The 23406-nt window shown below is 42.9% G+C and overlaps 1 protein-coding gene across 6 annotated transcripts in view; it reads right to left on the bottom strand.

Moving 5' to 3' along the window:
• The window catches only part of Ccdc91 (coiled-coil domain containing 91), a 156743-nt gene that overhangs the window by 108558 nt on the left and 24779 nt on the right, over positions 1-23406 (bottom strand). For all 6 annotated transcript variants that reach the window (NM_001355715.1, NM_001355714.1, NM_025911.2 and 3 more), the window contains 2 exons: positions 16229-16272; positions 13154-13232 (listed from right to left, as the gene is read on the bottom strand). Coding sequence is in view for 3 of the 6 variants with exons in the window: in NM_025911.2 (NP_080187.2) it covers positions 13154-13232; positions 16229-16258 (109 nt within the window). In the remaining 3 variants the exon portion in view is untranslated. The remainder of the gene's footprint in view (positions 1-13153; positions 13233-16228; positions 16273-23406) is intronic.

Raw genomic sequence — 23406 nt, 5'->3', positions numbered from 1 at the left:
TGATTTTATTCCCCTTATTTTAGTTAACTTCAAATTTTCTCTTTCCAGCAAATAGGACACTAGGTACTGAGCTAAACCACTTACAGAAAGCAATTCAGTCAGCCAAACTGAACACTGATGAAACTAAATAGAAAACATTCAAGCAGAAGGGAAGTAAAGGAATTAATAGAGATAAGTAAAATTTACCCAACTCTGTAAACCTCAGCCTGATCACCAGGCTCTTGTGTGGGTAAAGAACAGTGTAGGGCCTGGCCACACACTTGCTTCATGCCCACGGACCTCAAGATGAACGTGAGCTAAACGCAGAGCAGTGAGAGCCTGTCCTACAGCCAGCAGGCACTGTCAGGAAAGGGGCGAGGGGAGAAGGGCATAGAAGACAGACCTGGGGATGGAGGCAGGAAACACTTCCCACTAAATTCCAAGAGTGGACAATGTGAGACATGAGGACAGGAGGGGACAGTGAGGATGAGAGGGAGGGGAGAGACAGCATGGATGGAGGTGGAGAGGACAGCAGAGGCCAGGGGTGGGGGGAACAGCAGAGATGAAAAGAAACATAGAAATACCTCAATGGGCCAGTTTCACCTCAGATTAAATGATGACAGGAAATCGGTGACTGACAGATAGATGGCTGTGTCTGGGTGACACTCAGCAACAGGGCTTCACCTACTCACCCTCACTCTGTCTTGTCCTCTGACGGGCTTCCCTGGTCCTTGAAAGGACCACTAGTTCCAACCCAGCAGGATCTCTGTGACCATTTAGTTTGAGCTATTTTACTAGCACAGACATGGCATAAGGCAGACAGAATTTTTATTCTGTTCCTCACCATCCTCCTGGGCTTAACACAACCTATGACTAAATGTGGGGCACCCTGCTTCAAATTGGCGGATAAATGGCAAGAATCTAAAGCAATGGGGAGAAGTAAGAACAAGACCTGTGTCATCAACACACCCCACAAAGCAGACACTGTATTTCAATCAGAAGCCCAAGGGTTTAAAAATCTTGAAGACTGATCCATCAGGGATAGGAACACCCAGTGAGTTTGATGTTTACTCAAGAAAAGTACAATTCTACCAGCAACAGTTGCCATCAGATAGAAAACAAATGGCACTTTGTGCTCTTTTTTTTTTTTTTTTTTTTTTGTGCTCATTTTTAAAACAATGTTAAAAGTGACCTTTGACTAAGTCTGCTGAGGCCCTTGCTAACACGCACTGCTGGACAATAAAAGGTGACCATATGGTTCGCTGGCCTATGTGTCAGTCAGACTCAAGTGGCATTTTCCCCAAATTGACAGAATAATTTTAAAAACCTTAAACAAATTTGTGTATATGTGTTGTATATGTGATAGAATGTGTGTGATATAGGTATGTGCATGACACTAGTATGTATGTGTAATATATGTGATGTTTGTGTGTGATGTGTGTGATGTATGTGGTGTGTTTGTGTGATGTGTTTGATATGTGTGATGTGTGTGATGTATGTGTGTGATAAGCATGGTGTGTGTGATGTATGTGTGTGATGTGTGATATGTGGTGTGTATGTGTGTGTCTGTGATATGTGTGAGCACTAGGGCAGCATGCCACACTGCCAGAATAACTTCTTTACTGATATTCAGGTACAAAATGGCTAAAGCTTCACAGAGAAAACACTTCTGCAAAACTAAGCCTAGGTAAAGTTTTCACTATTTCTCCACAGTTCATAAACACACACTCTCTCTCTCACACACACACACTCACACACACACACATACTCACACACATACACACTCACACACTCACACATACACACACACTCTCACACACACACACTCACACACATACACACACTCACACACATACACACTCTCACATACACACATACACACACTCTCTCACTCACATATACACTCTCACACACACACACTCACACTCACACACACACACATTTCTGTTCTACTTTCTTAGTATATTAGGCAGTTTCTGTGTTGTTTATCCTAAAATTTCTTGGCATAGTCCAAAACAATCTATCTGAAGTTGTAGACAATAAAACTAGCCTTCACTACACTCACCAAAACAAAACAAAAACCTCAAAATATTTTCCATGTTAATCAAGAGGAAGGGAGCTTTCAGTGCTGGGAACTGAACTGGGCTCCTTACACAGGCTTGGCCAGCACCCAGCACTGGGATACATGCCCAGCCCTCTTTCCACTTTTTATTTTGAGACAGGGTCTCACTTAAGTAGCTTAGGGTGGCCTTGAACTAACCAACACTCCTTCCTCGCCCTCTGGAGCAGCTGGGATTATAGACCTGCACCACCAGACCCGACTTCAGAGGTTACGTTAAAGAACGACCTCTTCACACCAGCCATGCTTTAATAACCAAAAAAACTATGTATTAGCTGCAAGGCAGGAGAATCAAGTAAATCAATACAGAAGTCAGAAGTGAGATTAAAAGGCTTCTACCAAGCCTAACAGCAATACTCAAATCAAGTGAGATTTTGTAACTGCACAGTTCATATGATTTATTCAGAAGAACATGGTAATTATAGGTACAAGCCTGCAATACACTGCAGAGGTTACTAAAACACTCAGAGAGGTATCATAAAAATAGGTCAAATTAGAATCACCAAAATCATAGCAAAGTAGATGTTTTATACTTCAATATTTTAGAATCCACAAAAAATGAGAGAAAAAAAAAAACTTTAAAATCAAATTCCACAAACAACAAATACACTAACAGCTCTGACCCAGCCAGCTGGGTTCTAACTAGAGACTAAAGCAAGCACAAGAAGTGAGCATGCTCACAGCATGGTGGTGGCTTTGCTCAGGCATAACCAGAAGTGGAGAAGAGCAGAAAGGCTCATCTCACATTTGGCTGATATATTGATGGGTTGCTGGGCAGCCACAGAGCAGACAGGGTGTGCGACAGATTAACCACGGAGGAGACACAGGATGCGGGACAGATAACTAGACTAAAGAGACATGGAGGGATTACAGGATTCCAGAAGCTCAAGAAATAAAGCCAACTCTCCAGTGGAAAGGCCAGAAGTATAGACGAGCAGATAGCAAGCTCTGATACTCTGAAATCACACAGACCTCCGAGACAGACAAAGAAGAACCTGAAACGTAACTCTGCAGCACAAAGTGAGAGTTGACTTAAACCCACATCAGCAAGGATGACATGTGAAGGACAACAATAACCAGTCGGGACCCTGTATTTGTCAGGGTTCTCTAGAGAAGCAGCACTTATGAAAAGAAGAAAACATATGTGGGGTTTATTAGAATGACTTACAGGCTGAGGTCCAGCTAATCCAACAACGGGTGGCTGTAAACAGAAAGCCTAAGATAAGAGTCTAGTAGTTGCCCAGCCCACGAGGCTGGATGTCTCCTCTGAACTTCAGTGGACACTAGAACCTAAAGCAGTAGGTTCTAATGCCAGTGAAGGAATGGACTTGCTAGCAAAGCGGAGAGCAAACAGGCAGAGAGCAAAAGCTTCCTTCTTCCATGTCTTTATGTAGGCTCCCAGCTCAAGATGTGGCCCAGATTAAAGTCTTCCTGTCTCAAGATATGGATTACAAGTGTGTATCTTCCTACCACAAAGGTCTTGACTAGAAATGGATCTGCTCACTTCAAAACAAGCAACATACATACATACATATATACATACATACATGCATGCATGCATACCTCACAGGTGTTATTTCTGGATTATACTTCATTCCATATGTGTCGAACAGACAATAAAGAACTATCACAGGCCCTGAAGTCTAAGCCGGGAGCCTCTGCCAGAGATAACGCCAGCCAGCCAGCCTCACCTCGTCCTCTCCTTTCCAACTTATGCCTTAAGAATTCCCACTACAGAAAACTTACTGCTCCTATAGATAGTTAGGCTTGCATGCTGGGAACAAAGAGAAGGGACATTCTTCTGTCTACTGCAATGGCTAGTCCTGGTCTCTGGAATCCATAACAGAAACTTTAGACCAAATGTGAAAATTACAATATATAAAACAGGGCTGTAAGGCATTTTCTTAATTGCTAATGGATGCAGGACGACTCAGCCCACTGTGGGCGGTGCCAGCCCTATTCTGCTAAAGAGAACCTGAACTCTTGGGAGCAAGTCAGTAAGCACCTTTCCTCCTCCATCTCTGTTTCAGTCCCTGCCTCAAGCTCATGCCCTGTCTTCTCTCGGTGATGGGCTATCACCATAAGCCAAACAACCTTTCTCTCCCCAAGTTCCTTTTAGTTGTGGTGTTTTTCATAGCTAGAGAAAGCAACAACACCAGTTTGACTTTAGCAGCAACTCACAGCTCTACAGAATCCTACTAAATCCTTAGTGTGATTTAAAGAAACTGGCCATGACCATCAAAAGCAGAAAGGGTGGTGAACAGCCTTGGCCTGAGAAGAAAATGCATGAAGTAGCAAAAGGAAGCTACATGAAAACCTTCACTCAAACAGTAAAATCATAGTGCTACAATATGACACCCCAGGGCTAGGGAGAAGACACAGAGTTTTGAGAGCCCTGGCTGCTCTTCCAGAGGCTCAATTCCCAGCACCCACATGACTCTTTATAACTCCAGTCCCAAGAGATCTAAAGGTTCCTCCTTGCCTGCACAGGTACCACAAACGCATGCGGTACACTGACATTCATGTAAGCATCACACACACACATACACACACAATAGTAAAACCCAGTGTCTGACCTAATAAGGGGTCTAAATGGATAGTAGACAGGGAGCAGAGAAAGTTTTAAATGTTATCACTCTACTGCCATCCAATCTGGGGGTCAAAACCAGCCCTTCCAAGTCAGGTCCAGATGGTCATCATCAGTCAGTCAATTAAAAGAGCCAAACTAAAAGTATAAAGCAGAAAAGAGCGATTTATTTGACAGGACCACATTTGGAAGAAGGGCAAAGTTTAACAAAAGGGCAAAATGCACATCTCTGCAGTCCTGGTCAAGGTGTGGCTCTGTCCAGGACTGCCTGCAACTATCTGGACTCCAGTTTCATTTGTCAGGTGGTCTGACAAGTTGTTAGAACTGTGAAATCTCATTCCAGGAAACATTCCCTCCTCTCAGCATGAAAATCCTGGGAAACAGAGTCTATTATTTCATCATTCTCATGGTCAGACTAAAAGGCTCAGTGTCTCTTTAAAATGCCTTCACATGCCAGCCAGTCACACTGCCTGTAAAGCACAGGTATGTGAGTGTGTAGGAAGACACTTTCCAATCTTACCACAGATGCGGATCAGATCAATGAATCTTGTGGTTTTTCACTACCACATGTAAACATACAATCTCACATAAAACAGTGTTTGGACTCGGGTCCTGAGCCCCCGAGGTGCGTCACACAGATCCCCCTGGAAAATGGGGGTAGTAGTGAGAGGTATGGTGATTAATAAATGACCATTAGCTGTCCTAGGCTTTCCTGGCCAGGAGAATGGAGAACGGAAAGACTGAACCATGAAATCAAAAAGGCATCTGTCTTCCAGGTTCCCCTCTGCCAAGGTCTTAAGAGGAATGTTTGTACTTTCCTGTTGGCTTTGTATGCAAATAGCTCCAGATGCGAAGGAACCACATCTAAGTCACTTGCTTCAGCATCTGCTGGTCCAGGTCCCATTATTCCTTCTGCAGGGCTGGCCGGTGACAGACAGTTTAGTCTGCCCTCTTTATAAGCTGTTTGGAAGGAGCTAATTTGGATTAAAGCATCTATCTGGACCACTTGTTTTTCCTTTGATGGTCACTGAGTTCTAATGTGGTCTGTACAGATTTGCAAGGAGCTCAGAGGCCCTATTGGAAAGGACAGTCCTCAAGGTTTGTGCCTCCCACCTCGCCTTCTACACAACTTATATCTGTACGGTCAAAAGCAGAAAGTGAACAGACTTTTGCCTCTTAAAACTGTGCCACCCACAGTGTATAAAACGGCTGCATAACACAGCCTGACTGCAGGCAACTACTATCACAGACACGATGCTGACACTATGTGTGACGGTCTGCCCACGCGAGAAATACATGCCATCCTAAGCAGCAGCTTCCAGTCAGTTGGTGGAACTCACAGAACTAGTGACTGACACTTCAAGAGCCTTCTGAATCTGCAGCAAAGGACTGAATCGATGGCAAACACACAAACAACCTTATTCAGCTTATTCAGCTCCATGGATTCTCTGCAAAAGGAGGCACAATTAAAAAAAAAAAAGCCTATGGACTACAAAGGAGTAGGAAGAACTGACAATGTCAGATGAGTCACAGACTGGGGACCCAGGGGGACCCAGGGGGGAATTGGAGGGAAAAGCAAGTGCAGGGAGGACATCACCACACAGCTCACCACACAGGAGCAGGTCAAGGCACACTCCATGTGTCAGGGTCTCTGCATGTACACAAGCTTTCATACTCACATGTGCACATTACATGCATGTGTCCATCCACAGACAACCATCAATTTCAGGAGAATAAAGAAAGAGTGCTCCTTTTATAGACGTTAACAAAGGTAACTATTTTGCAACAAATTCAAAACATGATTTCTTAGTGACAAAATTTGTAGTTAATTTTCTAAAAATTATACTCCTATGATTATACTCCTGAATGTCGCTGTATTATCTACCATACAAACCCAAAATTTATTTTCCCTTGGAAAAAATGGTATAAAAAATAATAAGTAAAGTACAAAAAATTGACCTGTGGTAATTAAAATGTGACCTAAGTGTACTGTTTCTGCCATACAGGGAGGACTCGAGGAAAGATCAGCTACATAGCTACTCCATGCTTCTGAGCATCTATGGCTACCACTAAGCACAATGTGTATGCAGGAGGCATGCTTCTGGAACACTCCTAAAAGTCAGGACAACCTGCAGTTAGGTTCTATACTTCTCCCAGGGAATCCAGAGATTGAACTCAGGTGTCAGGAGACAGGTGCCTGACTCAATGAGCTGGGTCACAGACCCTGTGACTATTCTTCCCAATCATTACTATCTAAACTGAAAGTCATCACAACATTTAATGCAGACACACAACGTGCAGCCTCTTTAGCAAGTACTGAAAGATTCCAAAGTTAACGTATTTTTGAAACAAAGTTTAGTTTTCTGCTCCTCTAACTTATCACTATTTAATTATTCCCATGGATTGAAAATAACCAAGAGGAGAAACCAGCAAGTAAATCTCCCACACAGCACTGGCTTCATGTATGACTACCTGAGCAGTTGTAATGCCAAAGGATATAAACCTATTTTCTGAAATACAGAGACTAAAACAGGCAGGTAAAGACAAGTTACAGATGAAATTATAGCTAAAATCAGAGTTAACAACCATCCTGCACTGCCGCTACTCAAATGAGCCAAAGGTGGAAGGACCGGAAGTGTCCATGTCCATGAGTAAAATGATGGCTGTCAGGATTCAAAGAGACATGACGACAGTGAAACTGGAGGGCATCATTCTAACTGAAGGAAAACACAAGACTGTGTAGTCACCCGTGAATACACCTGGAACATTCAAATTCTGAAACAAAGCACCGTAGTGGTTACCAGAAATGAAGGGCACAGAGGGGAAAGCCACTGGTGTCTGATAGTATGAAGTTTCAGTTGTACAGGATATGGTATTAATGGATACACTAAAATAACAAAGATGGTAAGTCTTACCACCATTTTAAAAATATGAATTAGGATATACTAAGCACCAAACAAGTGGTACAAAAATAACATTATGACAGTGTTTCAGAAGTAGTACCCATCATAAAATTCAACACCTTCCTCCTCCTTTTTTTATTCTCCCACTCCCCAATATCTCCCCTCACCTTCCCTCTCCCCCAGATCCACTCACCTCCAATTTTCCTCAGGGACATCAACTAAACACATCATAGCATGCTACATACAATAAGACCAGGCACATACTAACACATCAAGGCTGGATAGAGCAAACCAGTAGAGGGAAAAGGATCCTAAGAGTAGGCAAGAGTCAGAGACAGCCTCAGCTCCCACTGTTAGGAGTCCCACGAGAATACGAAACTACTCAGCCATAACATATATGAAGAGGAACTAAGTCAGATCAAAGGCTCCGTGATCTCTGCAAGCTCCCATGAGTCCAGGTCAGTTGATTCTCTCAACACCTTTTTCTTAAAGAAAACATACAACTCAGATGAGCAGATGGGAGGTGGGGCATTGGGAAGAGGCAGTGAGGTGGTAGGACAGGTTATTCACATCAATTTGACTGTCTACAGTGTGAAGTTGAAAACAAGGCTGTTTCTCTTGCATTCTCACTAGAATGAAATAATGGTTTCCAGGCTGTAGGCGGCAGTAAGAGAAGGGCCATCATTTCATGCTCACCATCTTCACTTGAATTCTTCAATTCCCAAAACATGCTATGATTATGAATTAATTATGTATTTTAGGTAATGTGACATTTAATCTTCGTTGTCAACCTGACAAGTTTAGAATCACAGAGGAGACGCATTTCTGGATGACGGTTTTCCAGGAGGTTTAACCAAGGAGCAAAGACTCATCCTGAATGAGGACAGGGCAGGATAGAACGGTACCATCCCATGGATGACCCATTCTGAATATAAAGGAGACGTGAGCCAAACATCAGCATTCACCTTTCTCTGCTTCTTATGCAAGGATGCACTATGACAGTCGCCTTACACTCTTGTCAGCACTCCTTTACCACGATGGGCTGCATCCCCTCAAGTTATGGATCAAGAAGGGCCCTTCCTCTCTCAAGTTGAATTTTTTTTTTTAAGCATGACCCCAGTCAATAGTGAGACTGAAGGCAAATTTAATTTTCCCAATCTACTTTTATACCATCTTAATTGCATGCAAGTATTAAGGGCGAGCAGTACAATAAGGAACTAGCAAGGCGGTAAGCAAAGCCCCGTGATTAATCCTGTGACTGTTGTTTCCAAGGGCTTGTCAGAATGACCAAAACACCTGAGCCCATTTCCTTGTCCAAGCCCAAAATCTTGCCTGAATCCTACTTCTTTTGTTCCACCCTAAGATTAAAATTCCTGCCTTAACCTATTTCCCTGTTACAGACTGATGCCCTTTATGATACTATTCAAATTACTGGAGAGGAGGTTCAGAGTCTAAAAGTAGGAAGACATCTCCAGTGTAATGCCAAATACTAATGGATTTGTGTTACTTCTAAAATTTACAAAGATAGTCACTATAATTGGGAAAAAGTTCAGAGACACTTGCAGGGTGTTTGGCCTATAACTCCAACACCTTTCTGGGTGTTTAACTTTGCATAGTGAAACTATGAATTTAAAGAATGCTGCTCTGCTGAGCTTTGCTGCTGAAGATACTGCTGATCAAATTATCCATGGCCTGAAGTCAGTATTTCCATCTTGGTCAAGTTTCTAGAATGGCATATATGGCTTGATCATGCTAGCCCTTCTTGCCCTGGGAATACTTTTATTCCTGCCCATTGTGTTAAAGCTTGTCTTTAACAACATCAACATGTTGGCGGCCCGAGTACATGGCTTGAAACTAAAAATGGACCCCCAAACAGAGCTATTAACAGGCTGGCAAGCCAGGGAAGGGTAAGATTCTGCACAGAGCCTTACCAACCTAAGACAGAGGCATGCACTGAAAGACCATGTTTGTTTATAACAAACACAAAAAGGCTGTGTTTGTTCGTATTACACAAACAAGCTGTGCATGTCTTGAGGACGGGTAAGGACATTCTTGTCAGAACAACCTAAGACAGGCTCGGCCTTGTTTATTAATTTAAAAGGGGGGAGATGTGGAGAGCCTTTTGGGGTACCGCTTGGCAGAAATCTAACATTGGCCAAGGACAAGGAAATGAGCTTCTGGCAAGAATGTGACATTGGCCATTACTCAGCATGACAGGAATCTGACATCAGGGCATAATTCTTATCAGCTATCTGATCACAGGAAAGGTAACCAAGAAGGTCAGATACTACACAAGAGTGAGGAGGATGAACAAACCTAGAGTGTGCACAGAGGACAGTGCACACCTTGTCACTCCTGTATCCCACCCACAGTGGGGCCTTGAGTGAGTACTTACATAGAAGACACATTTCCTGAAGTACTGGGAAGGCTTGCCCCCTGCCCAAAGAACCACAGGCTATAACCATACATGTGGAGAGAGACATTAATTATCCCCACATGGATGACTGCTGAGAAGCAGTCATCTAGCTTGGTTTGAAGCGGTATTCTCAGTATACTACTACACCTCTTATGCTCACTGACTAACAAAATTCATATCTTGACCCTAAAAATTAGCCTTTTCATATTCCCCCAAAATAATGAAAACTTAAACAGAATGTTTGAGTTATCTTCCAAGATATGTCCTTGAAAACATATTTTCTGTATAGATGACAAACAGGTATAGTGTAGAAGGGACCATCATGCATAGTAACCAGTTCACATCACCATCCTGGAAATGATCTCCACACAGACCAGATAAAATGCTGGATCCTGGATCTACCTACCTGAATCCAGCAGCCAGAGAAAGACAGCTGTAAAAAGAAGAGGAGAGAAAGACAGACGGCCATGGCTTTAAGGACATCCCTTAGCCAGGTCTGCTAGTATCCATTCCTGCAAACCCATAAGGAAACCTAGAAGAACACCATCATCAGAGCTGGGATTTTGGGGGACATGAAGGAAAGAGTGAAGTGGGATGAGAGAGGTTGTTGGCTCACTGGCCTACACACAGCCTGTACTAGTGACCGGAACTTCTTGGGAACTACCTCTCACACCCAGGCACTGAAGGAGCCCCTCTCCCTCATCTCACAGAATTCTGCCTCTCCTACTGCTTCCATTCCCTGATTGTGAGCATCCAAACTAACCAAGTCTTTAACACATGGTCTTCACATGTTTACACAACATCTTTATCTTGTCCTTTTGAGGTGGGTAGGTAGCATTGAACAAGGACAAGCAAGTGTCTCTCTGTAAATGCCTTTAGGTACCTGTCCAGGAGTGGTAGAGTTGGGAAATAGGTGGTTCCAGTTTTACTTTCCTGTGAAATTGTCAAACTGACATCAGGAGATTGTGTTCCCAGCAGCAGTGGATAAGGGCTCCTCTCTCCTCATATTCACTCCAGTATCCCTGCCTGGTATCTCATACAAACACAACCACTGCCATCAGCAGGAAACCTTCCCAGCCAGGAACTCCAGCTCTGGGCTTTCCCATGGGTTTCTGGCTCCTCAGATACATAGGCTGTAGAGATTCCACATAATCACCCTGTAGGAAATCCAACCCACCCTGCTATTTCTGTTTACAGCCGCATTCTATCAGAAACAAGGCTTAATCCTCAAAACTCAACTCCACCTCTTATGTCATGACCACATCCCATCAAGTTTTCCTGCTGACAGATTTTTTCAGATACTTGAGCTACTGAAAAGGAACAAAATGGTCAGGAAGACTAGAAAGAACAGGTCTCATCCCCATACACACCCCCTCTAACAAACTAAACAATCTTCCTAAGTCATAATTTCCTCATCTGTTTAACAGAAAGAGGGTAACTAACAGCCCACCTTCTGATAAAGAGCTGACAGCAGCAGCACCCTGAGCCACTGGATAAATTCAAGATCGCACTGACTCTTCCTACTGATTCTCATGGCCATCCAAACCACACTATGATTGGGTACTAGTCACACAACTGTGAGTCTGTACTGAGGGCATCTATACCCTACACACTGCACTTAGTACAAAACCACAGGGAGGCTGGAGAAGTTCTGGGATTAAGAGCAGTTGCTGTTCTTCTACAGGACTGTCTGTAGCCACAGCATCAAGGAACCTGGCATACTCTTCTTGTCCCCAAGGGCATCAACACACACATGCACAAACATACACGCAGAGACAACATACACATAAAAAGTAAATCTTAAATTGAGAAAGACATACCTATCACACAGCAAACACGATGCCTAAGCCCACCCAACTGAAGTGTTAAACATTTAAAAGTCTGATAATGGACATACTGAGACATGGGAGGAAGGACCTGGAAATCTCCATGGGGAAAAAAAAATACTAATGCAAGAAATACTTCAAACCAGAATTCAGAATATTGAGAGGATAGGAGAGTACAGATGTGGGGTGCCAGAAGACAAAACTAGCCTGAGAATTCTTTCTTTCCTATACATACATTTTTGTCCTTTTCTTTCCTTTTTTTTTCTTAACATGCAAAGTGTCAACTTTCCTTATGGTGTTTTCATACTTACTAGTTTTTATTTGACCCTTTCCTCCAACCCCCTAACCCTGTACTGCCTGCTCTACCCAAGTGCAAGCTCATCCACTCCCAGGACCTTCCCTCCCCACTATCAAATCACATGTGCTCCATTCCAGTTCCCTCCATGGACGGACGCTCCTCAGTCCCAGGTACATGCGCATATATGAAAGTCAAAAGCTGAGATATACATATGACAGAATACATGCATGACTGTCTGAGCCCAGCTCACCTCACTTCATACTTTCCAGTTCCATCCATCTCCTACAAATTTTGTAACTCCATTTTTTTATAACTGATCAAATCCCAATGTGCATAAGTATGTTTTCATATCTCTGTTGACAGCATCTACTCCTTGCTTCTGGGAGGAGTAGCATTGAACACAGCTGTGCAGTTATCTCTGTAGTGAGATACCCAGCCTGTTAGGTGCATGGCTAGGAGTTGGTAGAACAGGGTATGTTCCCACCAGCACTGGGTGAGAGCTCTTTCCTCAACATTCATTGTCATAGTTTCCTAGATGCAGGCATTCTAACAGGGAGAAGAGGAAGTCTCAGAGTGATGTTATATGCATTCCAAGATAGGTAGGATATTAAACACTTTTTGAAAATTTTATTGACCAACTATTATTTTTAATTTGTAATACTTCTATATTTAAATAATAAATGACTTTAGCAGAATGGGGTATATCATATGCAAATAACCCAAGAAGGTTCTTGATAGCTTCCTAAGCCAAGAAATTTGAACAATGGATGTGTACTTAGGTTCATTTACTCTTAATAATCTCCTCTTACAAGCAGTCTCACTCTAGCACAGTGTGTGCAATGCAATTCATGCTTTGAAAAAAAAAAGAAAATTTGGATTCAGAGTGAATCGAGGACACTACAGTTTTCAGGTCAGAAAAAAAATGTCAATTTAAAAAAAAAAAGAGAGAGAGAGAAGTAGATTTTAGAAACACCAAAAACATATTGCATAGAGAAAAGAATCCTGTGACTAGGAGGTAGTAGTACCTGCAGGAAAGGTGGCCCAGGGGACAGCAGGAGACACAGCTTGGTTTCCTCCTTGCTCACCATCAAAGGTCTCTGCAGCCTGGAAGACAAGGCAAGACAACCTGAAAAGACCTATAGAGCTGGACTTTACACCAGTTGTCACACACAGGCAGACACGCCTCTGTGACATGCCTCTCACCCACATTCTCTCTGGTCAGCCCACTGCCAACCTCTGCACTGTTCTCCATTGGGAGTGCCTAGGCCCCAGTTCTCAGGTAAGCAATTCCCTTCCTTATTCCAATAACCTCCTGTCAATCAAATGTGCATTTCATATATCTGTCATCACGCTTTCACTTGTGCACTTCATTTCAACTGCTCTAATTTAACTCCAACACAACATTCATTCATCTATGTAAATTTTTCTTTAAATATAGACAATCTTTTATTTTAAAAGGTCACTTAGGTTAGCGTAAGTCTTAGAGACTACTCTGAGTGAGCAGTGAGCCTGACTTCTTCAACAGTCTACTCTGGATTCATGAACATCAAATATTAGAGAGCTGCAAAAGTTCTCAAGTAACTGTCAGAGCAAGATTACTACAAAATCAGAGCTCCAGCTTCACACAGGTTACTTCCTATTATGCACGGAGTCATCAAACAAAGAGTCAAAGGGCACAGGCAGCAGAGGATGAGGCTGTTGCTGCCCACTAGCTGTGAAGACGAGCCCACTATACTTAAGCACAGGACAAACACCTTCCACTCCTCCCTAGCAGAACTGAAATGGAAGCAGGTGAGTGCCATGAAGCCGTCATGCTGATCAGTGCAGGATCTGGTGTGGAAAGGACCAACCACACTGTGAAGAGATGCTGGACTCACTAGTCACTTGCGAAAGCACAACTGTGGCTTTGCTATGGATCTATGATGGTTTAGAGATAGGAGAATATGTTTGAATGAGGCCCTTAAATAACAGCTTCCAAACACTACTGCAAGCTAAGTAACAGTATGAAACTCATCTTCTCATCAATGTCAATGGAGTTTTCACAAATTTTTAAATGTTTTATTTCAGGAACATGAAAAAGATTCAAAACACACAATATTAAATAAAAGTATGAAGCACTCAAATGAGCTTAAAAAACATTTTTGGATAAAATGTGGAATACATGTATATCAATACTGCCTGCCTGGACTTGGAGAACATGTGTGTCTATAGTAGCTGCCTGCCCATGGAGAACATATATGTCTATAGCAGTTCTCTGCACATGGAGAACATGCGTGTCTATAGTAAGTCACTGCACATGGAGAATATGCATGTGTATCTATAGTAATTTCCCTTCACATAGAGAACATGTGTGTCAGTAGTAACTGCCTGCACATGGAGAACATGTGTGCCTGTAGTCTCTGCCTGCACATGGAGAACATGTGTGTCTGTAGTAGCTGCCTACACATGGAGAACATGTGTGTCTGTAGTAGCTTCCTGCATATAGAGAACATGTGTGTCTGTAGTAGCTGCCTGCCCATGGAGAACATGTGTGTCTGTAGTAGCTGCCTACACATAGAGAACATGTGTGTCTGTAGTAGCTGCCTGCACATGGAGAACATGTTTGTCTGTAGTAGCTGCCTGCACATGGAGAACATGTGTGTCTGTATCAGTTCCATGCACATGGAGAACATGTGTCTGTAGTAGCTGCCTACATATGGAAAACATGTGTGTCTGTAGTAGCTGCCTGCACATGGAGAACATGTGTGTCTGTAGTAGCTGCCTACACATGGAGAACATGTGTGTCTGTAGTAGCTGCCTACATATGGAAAACATGTGTGTCTGTAGTAGCTGCCTGTACATGGAGAATATGTGTGTCTACAGCAATTGCCTGTACATGGAGAACATGTGTGTCTGTAGTAGCTGCCTGCACATGGAGAACATGTGTGTCTGTAGTAGCTGCCTGTACATGGAGAACATGTGTGTCTGTAGTAGCTGCCTGCACATGGAGAACAGGTATGACCACACTGGCTCCCTATACACTGACAGCTATGGAAGACAGATAGAACATGACTTGCTGCTGAAAAGAACCATATTATTCCTCCTTGAATAATACCCTGCTTCTCCTACTGACATTACACTCCCTTTTTTACCAAATTCAAACTATATGAACATCTAAAAGAAAAAAATAGGAGAAAGAGGAAGGAAAGGAAAAAGAAAGTCCTCCTGCGCACTGCGGGTGGCTCAAGCCCTGGAATCCCAACTCTTAATCCAGAGATTTTCCTGCAAGACTCTACTGGCTCCATAAAAATAACTGGGTTATAAAATATTTCAATAAAGTGAGCACACGTTGGAAAGGACTAAGGAAAATACTGCATTTTCAGCTAACAATGGCACTTCTAGAATGCCACCGAAACCTGAGAGAACACTGTGACAGCATATACATGTCATCACAGATGGGAACAGCCATGACGGCATCTAACTCCCATTTCTCAGTGCACCAGCATTTTCTGAAGATGTGCCCTCAGTCCCATCCATGGCTGACAATCTCAGAAACGCTCCCTGATGCTTCACCAGCCACAATAAATTACCCAAGTTAAACCATTCCTATGGTGGCAAGATCAGAGCTTCAACAGCAATACACCTCAATGTTTAGGTAGATGATGTTTCTTAATTTTCCTTGATTTTAATCTATGTTTCAGAGTTATATCAAAGTGATTCAGAATAGGTCCTGTGGGTAAGACCAATAGCTCAGTTGGTAAACTGTTTGCCTTGCCAACACAGGACCAGAATGTATTCACCAGGACCCACTTTTAAAAATCTGGGCAATGGCAGCATGCATTTGTAATTCTAGTGCTAAGAAAGCCAGTCTGAGGCTGGCTGGCCAGCCAACATAACCTACTTGACAAGTTCCAGGCCAGTGAGAAACCTTATCAAAAAAAAAAAAAATTGAACAGGTTCAAATATGAGACAATAAGAGGTTGTCCTCTGGCCTCTGGATACACACCACATGCACCAGCAGACAAGATACACACAGAAAGAACAGACCGAGAAACAACAAGAGTAAACACACTTTCCTAACAGTTCACTGTTACCCTGAGTTAACAACAGACAGCACCTACCTCAAAGCCACCAAAGTCGTCATCATCCATTCTTTAAGCCGCACCTGAAACACAGAACAGTTGAGATGAGCCACCTGCGTCAGAACACACCCGTGACTTAAAGGAGGATAGTGCTTTGTAAATCAAAACTACTCCGTCCAGATTATGAAATTATTAGGCTTTCTTAAACTGTATGTGTCCATTTTTATCACTTAAAAAAAAAACAGCTGGTAATTGGCTTTTACTTTCTGACAAAATTAGCAATTTCTGGAACCTTTTCAGTAACCATTTATTTTGCCATTTTCTGTTGCGACTCCAGGAGTGGAAAAATATTCTTTTACATTTTAATTTGCTTTTCCCAAAGTGGCGCTAGGGCCCCATCAGTAATGCTTCCTGCTTTCCGCATCTACCCCTCAGCTGTCTGGCAACATCAGCACAAACTCCAGCTAAGAACAGGACTGTGGTAAATTTTTGGAAATCTGTCCCCACCACAAAGGTTCTTCCCTCGGTTTCATGGCCGGGCTGAGTTAGATTTTCAAAATTGATCAGCATTTTTGAGCTGTGGCCACGACTTCTGGAGCATTTGATATGTGTATTTTTAGCTAAAACTGCTTTGCACTTTTGGAAAAATGTGGAGCAAGTTACTGGGCTGATCAAGGTAAATCAAGTTGTGTGTTCATGAGAGACACGGCAAAAACATGAGAACATCCAGGATCACTCATGTCCTCTCTCTCAAGGTAGGAGAGAGACAAGCTTCAGCAGGGTATGCACTGTGTCGTGGGCTCAGCACCCAAAGCTAAAACAGCAAGGAAGGAACAGCCTGGGAAGGTGAAGGGATGGCAGTGTGTTACGCTCTCTCCCTGCAGCTGAGTACGGGAAAGCAGAAGCCCCACATGCAGTGGAGCAGCCCTGGCGTCTTTATGCTCCACATCTTGAGGAACACATAGCAACACCTGCATCAAGAAAACGCCACCCGCTTCACAAAAGTAACAGCAAAGAAACGCACGCATCGCAGATTGTTTTCACTAGGCTAAGCCAATTTATTTGCACAAAAAGTAGAATGGACAAAGAATGTGTGTGGATGGAAATAAGATCAGTTTATAAATAGCACTGAGTCACTAGAACGGCTAACACAGAAGAGACAGCCACTCTGTCACCGCTTACTCAGTCTGGTCGACACGCCTCAAAAGGTGTACTTCTGTTTACAAATCTAGAAATTAAAGCTAAGCTAGCCATCTCTATGCAAGTGCTTATATTTTATAGAAAATATAAACTGGACTTCCAGGAACTGTCGACAATGGTTATTCTGAAATGAAGTGACATTCACTGTGTCTTGACTAAAGAGAATTCTGCTATGATCAACATCTGTCGGGAAGAAACTATGGCAAAGGACGATATGTATCCAAAAACTTAACAGTCAAGCTGTAAACACCACACACTCTTCCACGTGGGTACCACAACCTCCAGAGCCAATTACTATTTTTAGCATCTGTGAACCCTGCTGTACTCTGTGCGCGGTGTTCATTTCAAAGGCATAGTTTTTGGAGTTAAGGCTCCCGTGTTTTCTCAAGGCACATCCTGACATGGGATGGGAAGGGTGCCAGCAAGCAGACAACACAAGCACACAGCATGTTCGCCTGTGGTAAGAAAACAGATTCCTAAGTTCTGATTGAGCTGCGCAAAACAGCAGAGCGGTGACCACGGGTGCTCTAGGTTCCAGCAAGCCTAAGTTAGACAAGGCAGAGTTCCTCTTCCATACTGTCAAAAAGTAAATGTGTCCTGGATAGCTTAAGAGATGGTGCTACGGAAATGTTATTTTAAGGCCTTTCTACAAACAACGTAGATCCAAATCCTATGACAGTGTCCTTCTGCATATTTAAGACTAAAGATACCAGATGTTTTTGCTGCTGATTATGTGTACATTTTGGGGGTGGGTTGTTTGTTTTTGGTTTTGGGGGTGTTTTGTTATGTTTTCTTTTCTTTTCTTGAAACAGGGTCTCAATAGCCCTTGCTGGTCTGGAACTTGCTATGTAGAACAGGTTGTCTTCAAATTCAGTGACCTTTCTGCCTCTGCCTCCTGAGTGCTGAAATTAAAGGCTTAAGGCACCAAACCTGACCTCAACAGCACTGGTTTTTATAACCTAATGTTACAGGGGCCAGAGAAAAGGCTAAGTAGATAAAGCATTTGCCACTCAAGTATATGAACCATTGTTTAGATCCCCAGAATTCACAGTGAAACCAAACATATAAAAAGTCTTCTGTGACCCCAAAACTTGGGAGCAGAAGGTATCCTGGGGCAAGGTGGCTGGCTAGACTAGTCAGAATCGCCCCACTCTGGCTTCATCAAGAGAATATACCTCTAAAAATACAGAGTGATCAAAAATGATGCCCAACATTTACTTTGGGCTGAAATTCCAGGTCTGACATGTACTGCATTACAGTGGGCATGTACCTTAAACATTTTGGTTACTCCAGATGTCACTGAAGAGATTAAATATGCTAAAAGAGAAATTAAAAGCTTGGAATAGGAGCCCTTCCCTACACACTTTATCCGCACACATTTACCATCAGTGCCTCTGTCTCACAGACTGTGGTGTTTTGAATGAAAATGGCCTACATAGGCTCATAAGGAGGGGACAATTAGGAGGTGTGGCCTTGTTGGAGTAAGTGTGTCACTAGGGATGAGCTTTTCAGAAGCTCAAGCCAAGCCCAGGGTCACTTTTCCTTCCTGGTACCCGAGAATACAAATGTATAACTCTCAGACCCTTCCAGCACACTGCCATGCTTTCTGCCATGACCAGAATGAACTAAATGTCTGCACTGTTAGCCAGCCCCCAGTTAAATATTTTCTTATAAAGGGAACTCTTATACAGGCAACACTTATAAAGGAGTTGCCATGGTCATGGTGTCTCTTCACAACAGGAAAATCCCTAACACACGTATGAACAGGATTCCCAGTGTACTTGGGAATAACAAGAGACCAGAAAACCACACCACAAAGAGCAAGTGGAAGAAAGAGCAAGTCCTAAGCACACATAGTATCCTTTGAGAGCTAACAACAGGACATACACCACTGAACTAAGAACAGGACATCCTAGGCTTATGAGGGGAGAGAGGAGGAGGGAGAAGGTAAGACTGGAAGGTCTTGATTTAAATTACAATTGATGAAGTAAAGAATTGTGGGATAGAAAATAATGGGGAACTCCATTAAAATGAAGCATATACAAGAAAATGGAAAATGGGTGAAATATAAGAAAGTTTCAGATTGAGCTATGTAACATCTAATCACTAGGAATTCTATAAAGAACACAGAGAACTCAGAAACCACCAGCAAAGTAACTCAAAATAATATCCTTTATAAGACTACACTGGGCCTCTGGACGCAGCTCCATCCAAGCAGGAAGACTGCATGCAGCAGCCTGAAGAAGGCAGAGGGCACTGGGGAGGAGCTTCTGAAACTCAGAGGGGGGATGACATGTACCAGAGAGTTCTACAACCAGCCAGCGCAGTAACTCATTGAGTTCACGACAGAATAGAATCATAGCCACACCCAGGAGGTCTCAACACAAGTTTTCCTTCTTACAAATGTCTTGTGGAGCTGGGGATGAACCAAGGGCAGAGTGCTGGCCCAGCACACACAAGGCCCTGGGCTCTGTGTTCAAAACCCCCAGTGCCACAAAAAGACAAAAAACAATTGTGTGTGACAGACAGAAGACATGAGATTGGGAAATCCATCTCTCAGACAGGTAAACTGCCTCTATGTCAGGAAGGGCCAGGAAGACTGGATACAGTCAGAAAGCTCCTGGGAGACGTGTTCACCCCACGTGGCTACACTGGGAAGGAAGTTCAGCGCTGTGTCAGTGAATACAATGCTGGCCGACTGAAACCAACACACTGGACAAGAAAAGTAACCACCCCGCTCCCGTCCTGAAACAAGATAACTGCAATAATGCAAACACGGAGTAGCTGTACCAAAATCCCTGGGTGACCACGGAGGGCAGAGGCAGAGGCTGGGGAGGGAGGGCCACACCTTCTTCCCTGTTACAAGGGCACAGGTCTTCAGTGGGAAAATCACAACGTAGCAACCATACGCATGAGGTTTAGATACACTCAACACCCAACCCTGAAAACATGGCAGGGCAGGGAAGCAGAAAACACAGATGGCCATTGTTTCACAGAAAAATACCTTTTACAACTTTAAATTATGGGCAGAAAAACAAACTGTTACTAACCAATCTACCTAGTATTTCCATCAAAATATTACCAAAAAAAGTCAAAGCAAGTTTGTTTCTCTTAGAAACTAAATACAAGCATAAATGCTTTAAAATAGCATTTTACCAGTGAACAAACTGGACTTTTTTATGTTCCCATGCTACACTTTCCCACATTGCAAGTATTTACACACAAATAAACTATGACTCTGACTTCAAAGCTGCCCAAAAGCAAAGCAGACAACTAGAAAGTCAAACAGAGAAAGAGCCTTCAGAGAAGGAAAGTTGGGCTGTTGAGTGTCTCAACTCTGCAGAACATGGGCCACTGAGCATCAAATGAAGTCACTGCCCAACTGGAAAAGGCTGGCCTCCCACCTCACTGGCCACACCCTCTCGCTGACCACACCCCTCAATGGCTACCCATTTCACTGGCCACCAGCCTCATTGGCCACACCCCTGCCTTGCCAACTCTGAAAGGCAGATTTTTCTCTTTGGTACAGAGTTTCCAATGAATGCAGATGTGGAAAAGGAAGCACTAATGAATATGGTTGTGACAGAGCTTATGGCCTTGCAAGTCTCTCATGTGAGATCAGGATGGGATGGCCATCTCAGCTAGAAGATACCCTTGTCCTGTTTCTGTAAGAAACCTGAGGTAGTGTGGGGAGTGAGGGCCATGGCCTTTGGTTCTTATCACCTTACACTGGGCAGTTCCTAGACTATTAATTCAAAGAATATTGTTAATTGGTGCTTTGGGAATGATGACTGATGAGGCAAAACAAAGACCTTCTAGGCCCTTGTTAGTCTCCGCTCCAAATCTCCCAATAAAATGTCTGACCTGCACCTCTATGCATCAAAGGAAGACAGATTCTGCATCATGTCAGTGCTCATGATTAAAAGTAAAACTACAACAGCGTATCCTGTTAATGACCACTATGGGTCACAGCAACGGACAGATGAATGGCCTTTCCACAACCAACAGAAAACTCAGTGCTGAGGACTTCCTCCCTGCCCCCTCCACCCACAGTCCCATTCCTGCAAATGAATAAACCGTTACCCGTTCCTTCTTCATCGACTACCAACAAGTGCACAGTTGATTTCAGTGACTTTCTATTACACTTAAGTTTATGTACATGTATGTGCAGAGACAGGACAATTCATAGGCATCCTAAGTAAACGTCTCTGTCCAAGGAGCCATATCACCAGCCCAATCTGTCAATTCCGTGTAAATTATAAGCTAGGTTTTTACTTGTTAAAGTCAGATTTTGACAAACAAATTCTTTTTAAATGCTCAGTTTTAGTCTTTTTGAATCTTTTTGGCCTTACATATTTTTAGATATATACCTGTACTTGCTACAAAGGAAGCTAACATGTTTAGACATTTAAATGGTTAGGCTAGCTACAGCTTAATATTTACATGTAGTGAAATTGAAGTTCTAATATGGATGTTTCCCCATTTCTTTTATTAAAAACTAACATCTTTCTTCATTAACCTGTTAGTATCTTTATCATATAACATTTATTTTGGAACATGAATATGTGCATTTCTAGCTATAGAATTAGTTTGATGGACATGACACCCATACAGCACTGAGCAGTCCTACCCTGAGCCTGGCAACTGTCACTAAGGTACACTATGGGTTATCAGTGATACTTGTTATTTTCCCTAAAGGACATATGTGCATGTCCTGTCAGGCTTACTCCTGATGCTCTACGGTTCTAATGTCTCCTTTTACATTATCTAGCAAACTGTCTTACCTCCATCTTTCTTTGGTAAACTCTTATTGGTAATAATTTATCTCTATATTCTTTCTCATTAATTTTATATGCAAATGATCATTTTGCCTCCAAAGAGCAAGCTTTCTTTCCCCCATTACACCTCCTACCACCTCAGGTTCTGTTCCTCGTCACTGAACGTAGGCCATGTTCCCTACTGCTGCAGCAGACACATGACACCATGTGGCAGGCTGCACTTGCTGAAGACAATCTCATGTGTCTTTCTAAAAATGGACACCAGCACCATCCTCTCTCCTGACCCTGGCCACCTTAACCAACTGGAGGACAGCCAAGCACCACCCTGCATCGGAATGCAGTCTCCTCCCACATCTGCTCCTCATCTCTTGTCTTTGGAATACAGATGCCAGGACACAGAAAGACCACACAAGCCAACAGAGAGACCATTTGAAGAAGCTTTCTGACTGACTGCCAACCACTGGCATCAGATCCCTAGACTTGAATGATCAAACATAATTTCAGAAGATTCCAGATGACGCCAAACCACCTCCAGTGACAGACCATCCCAGGTAAGGACTGAAAGACAGAACACATTTTCTACAGCCAACTCCCTGACTTCAGAATTTTTGGTAGTGAATGCTGTTTACAGCATATGTTAACTCAGGTATGACTTTACCATTCCTGGTTACAGGAAATCTAACATTTCCCCATATAGGAAGGAGGCCTGCTGACAACAGTCTGATTGGTTCCTAAGGATACGGGTTCCTACTTCCTTCATTTGCTAAACACCATCACCAGGAAGTCACACTGCGTATCAAGTGAAACTGTCCTGCAGCTGTTCTTTAAGCTTCTGTCACTAGGGAGTTATGGGTCATGTGATATAGGTGCCCTGGTACACCTGGGATGACCCGTCTGGTGACAGAACTGTCCTGCAAGAGCTTCAGACTCCATGGAACCAGGAAGCATCTTCAGTTTCTGTTTCTCATGGTGTCTTCATGGGGTTTGGATATCAGGTTTGAGCTGGGCTCTTAGAACTGGCTAGAAAATATTCCTCTTTTTTTGTTAATGAAAAGAAATTGCATCAGAATGGAATAATCTATTTCTTAGAATTTTAGTTAAAAAAAAAAACTTTGGCTTAACAAATCATGGGAGCCTGTTGCTTGCTTTGTGGGGAGATTCAGTTTCTTATAATTATAGGACAATTCAGACTTTTAATTTCTCCAGATTTTGTAAGTAATATTTTTTTCAAAAAAAAAC

The sequence above is a fragment of the Mus musculus genome, chromosome 6 (genome assembly GCF_000001635.26).
Source record: "Mus musculus strain C57BL/6J chromosome 6, GRCm38.p6 C57BL/6J".
Classification (NCBI taxonomy): Eukaryota; Metazoa; Chordata; class Mammalia; order Rodentia; family Muridae; genus Mus; species Mus musculus.
The sequence above is the reverse complement of the archived record's forward strand: the minus strand, read 5'-3'. Positions and strand labels throughout refer to the sequence as shown.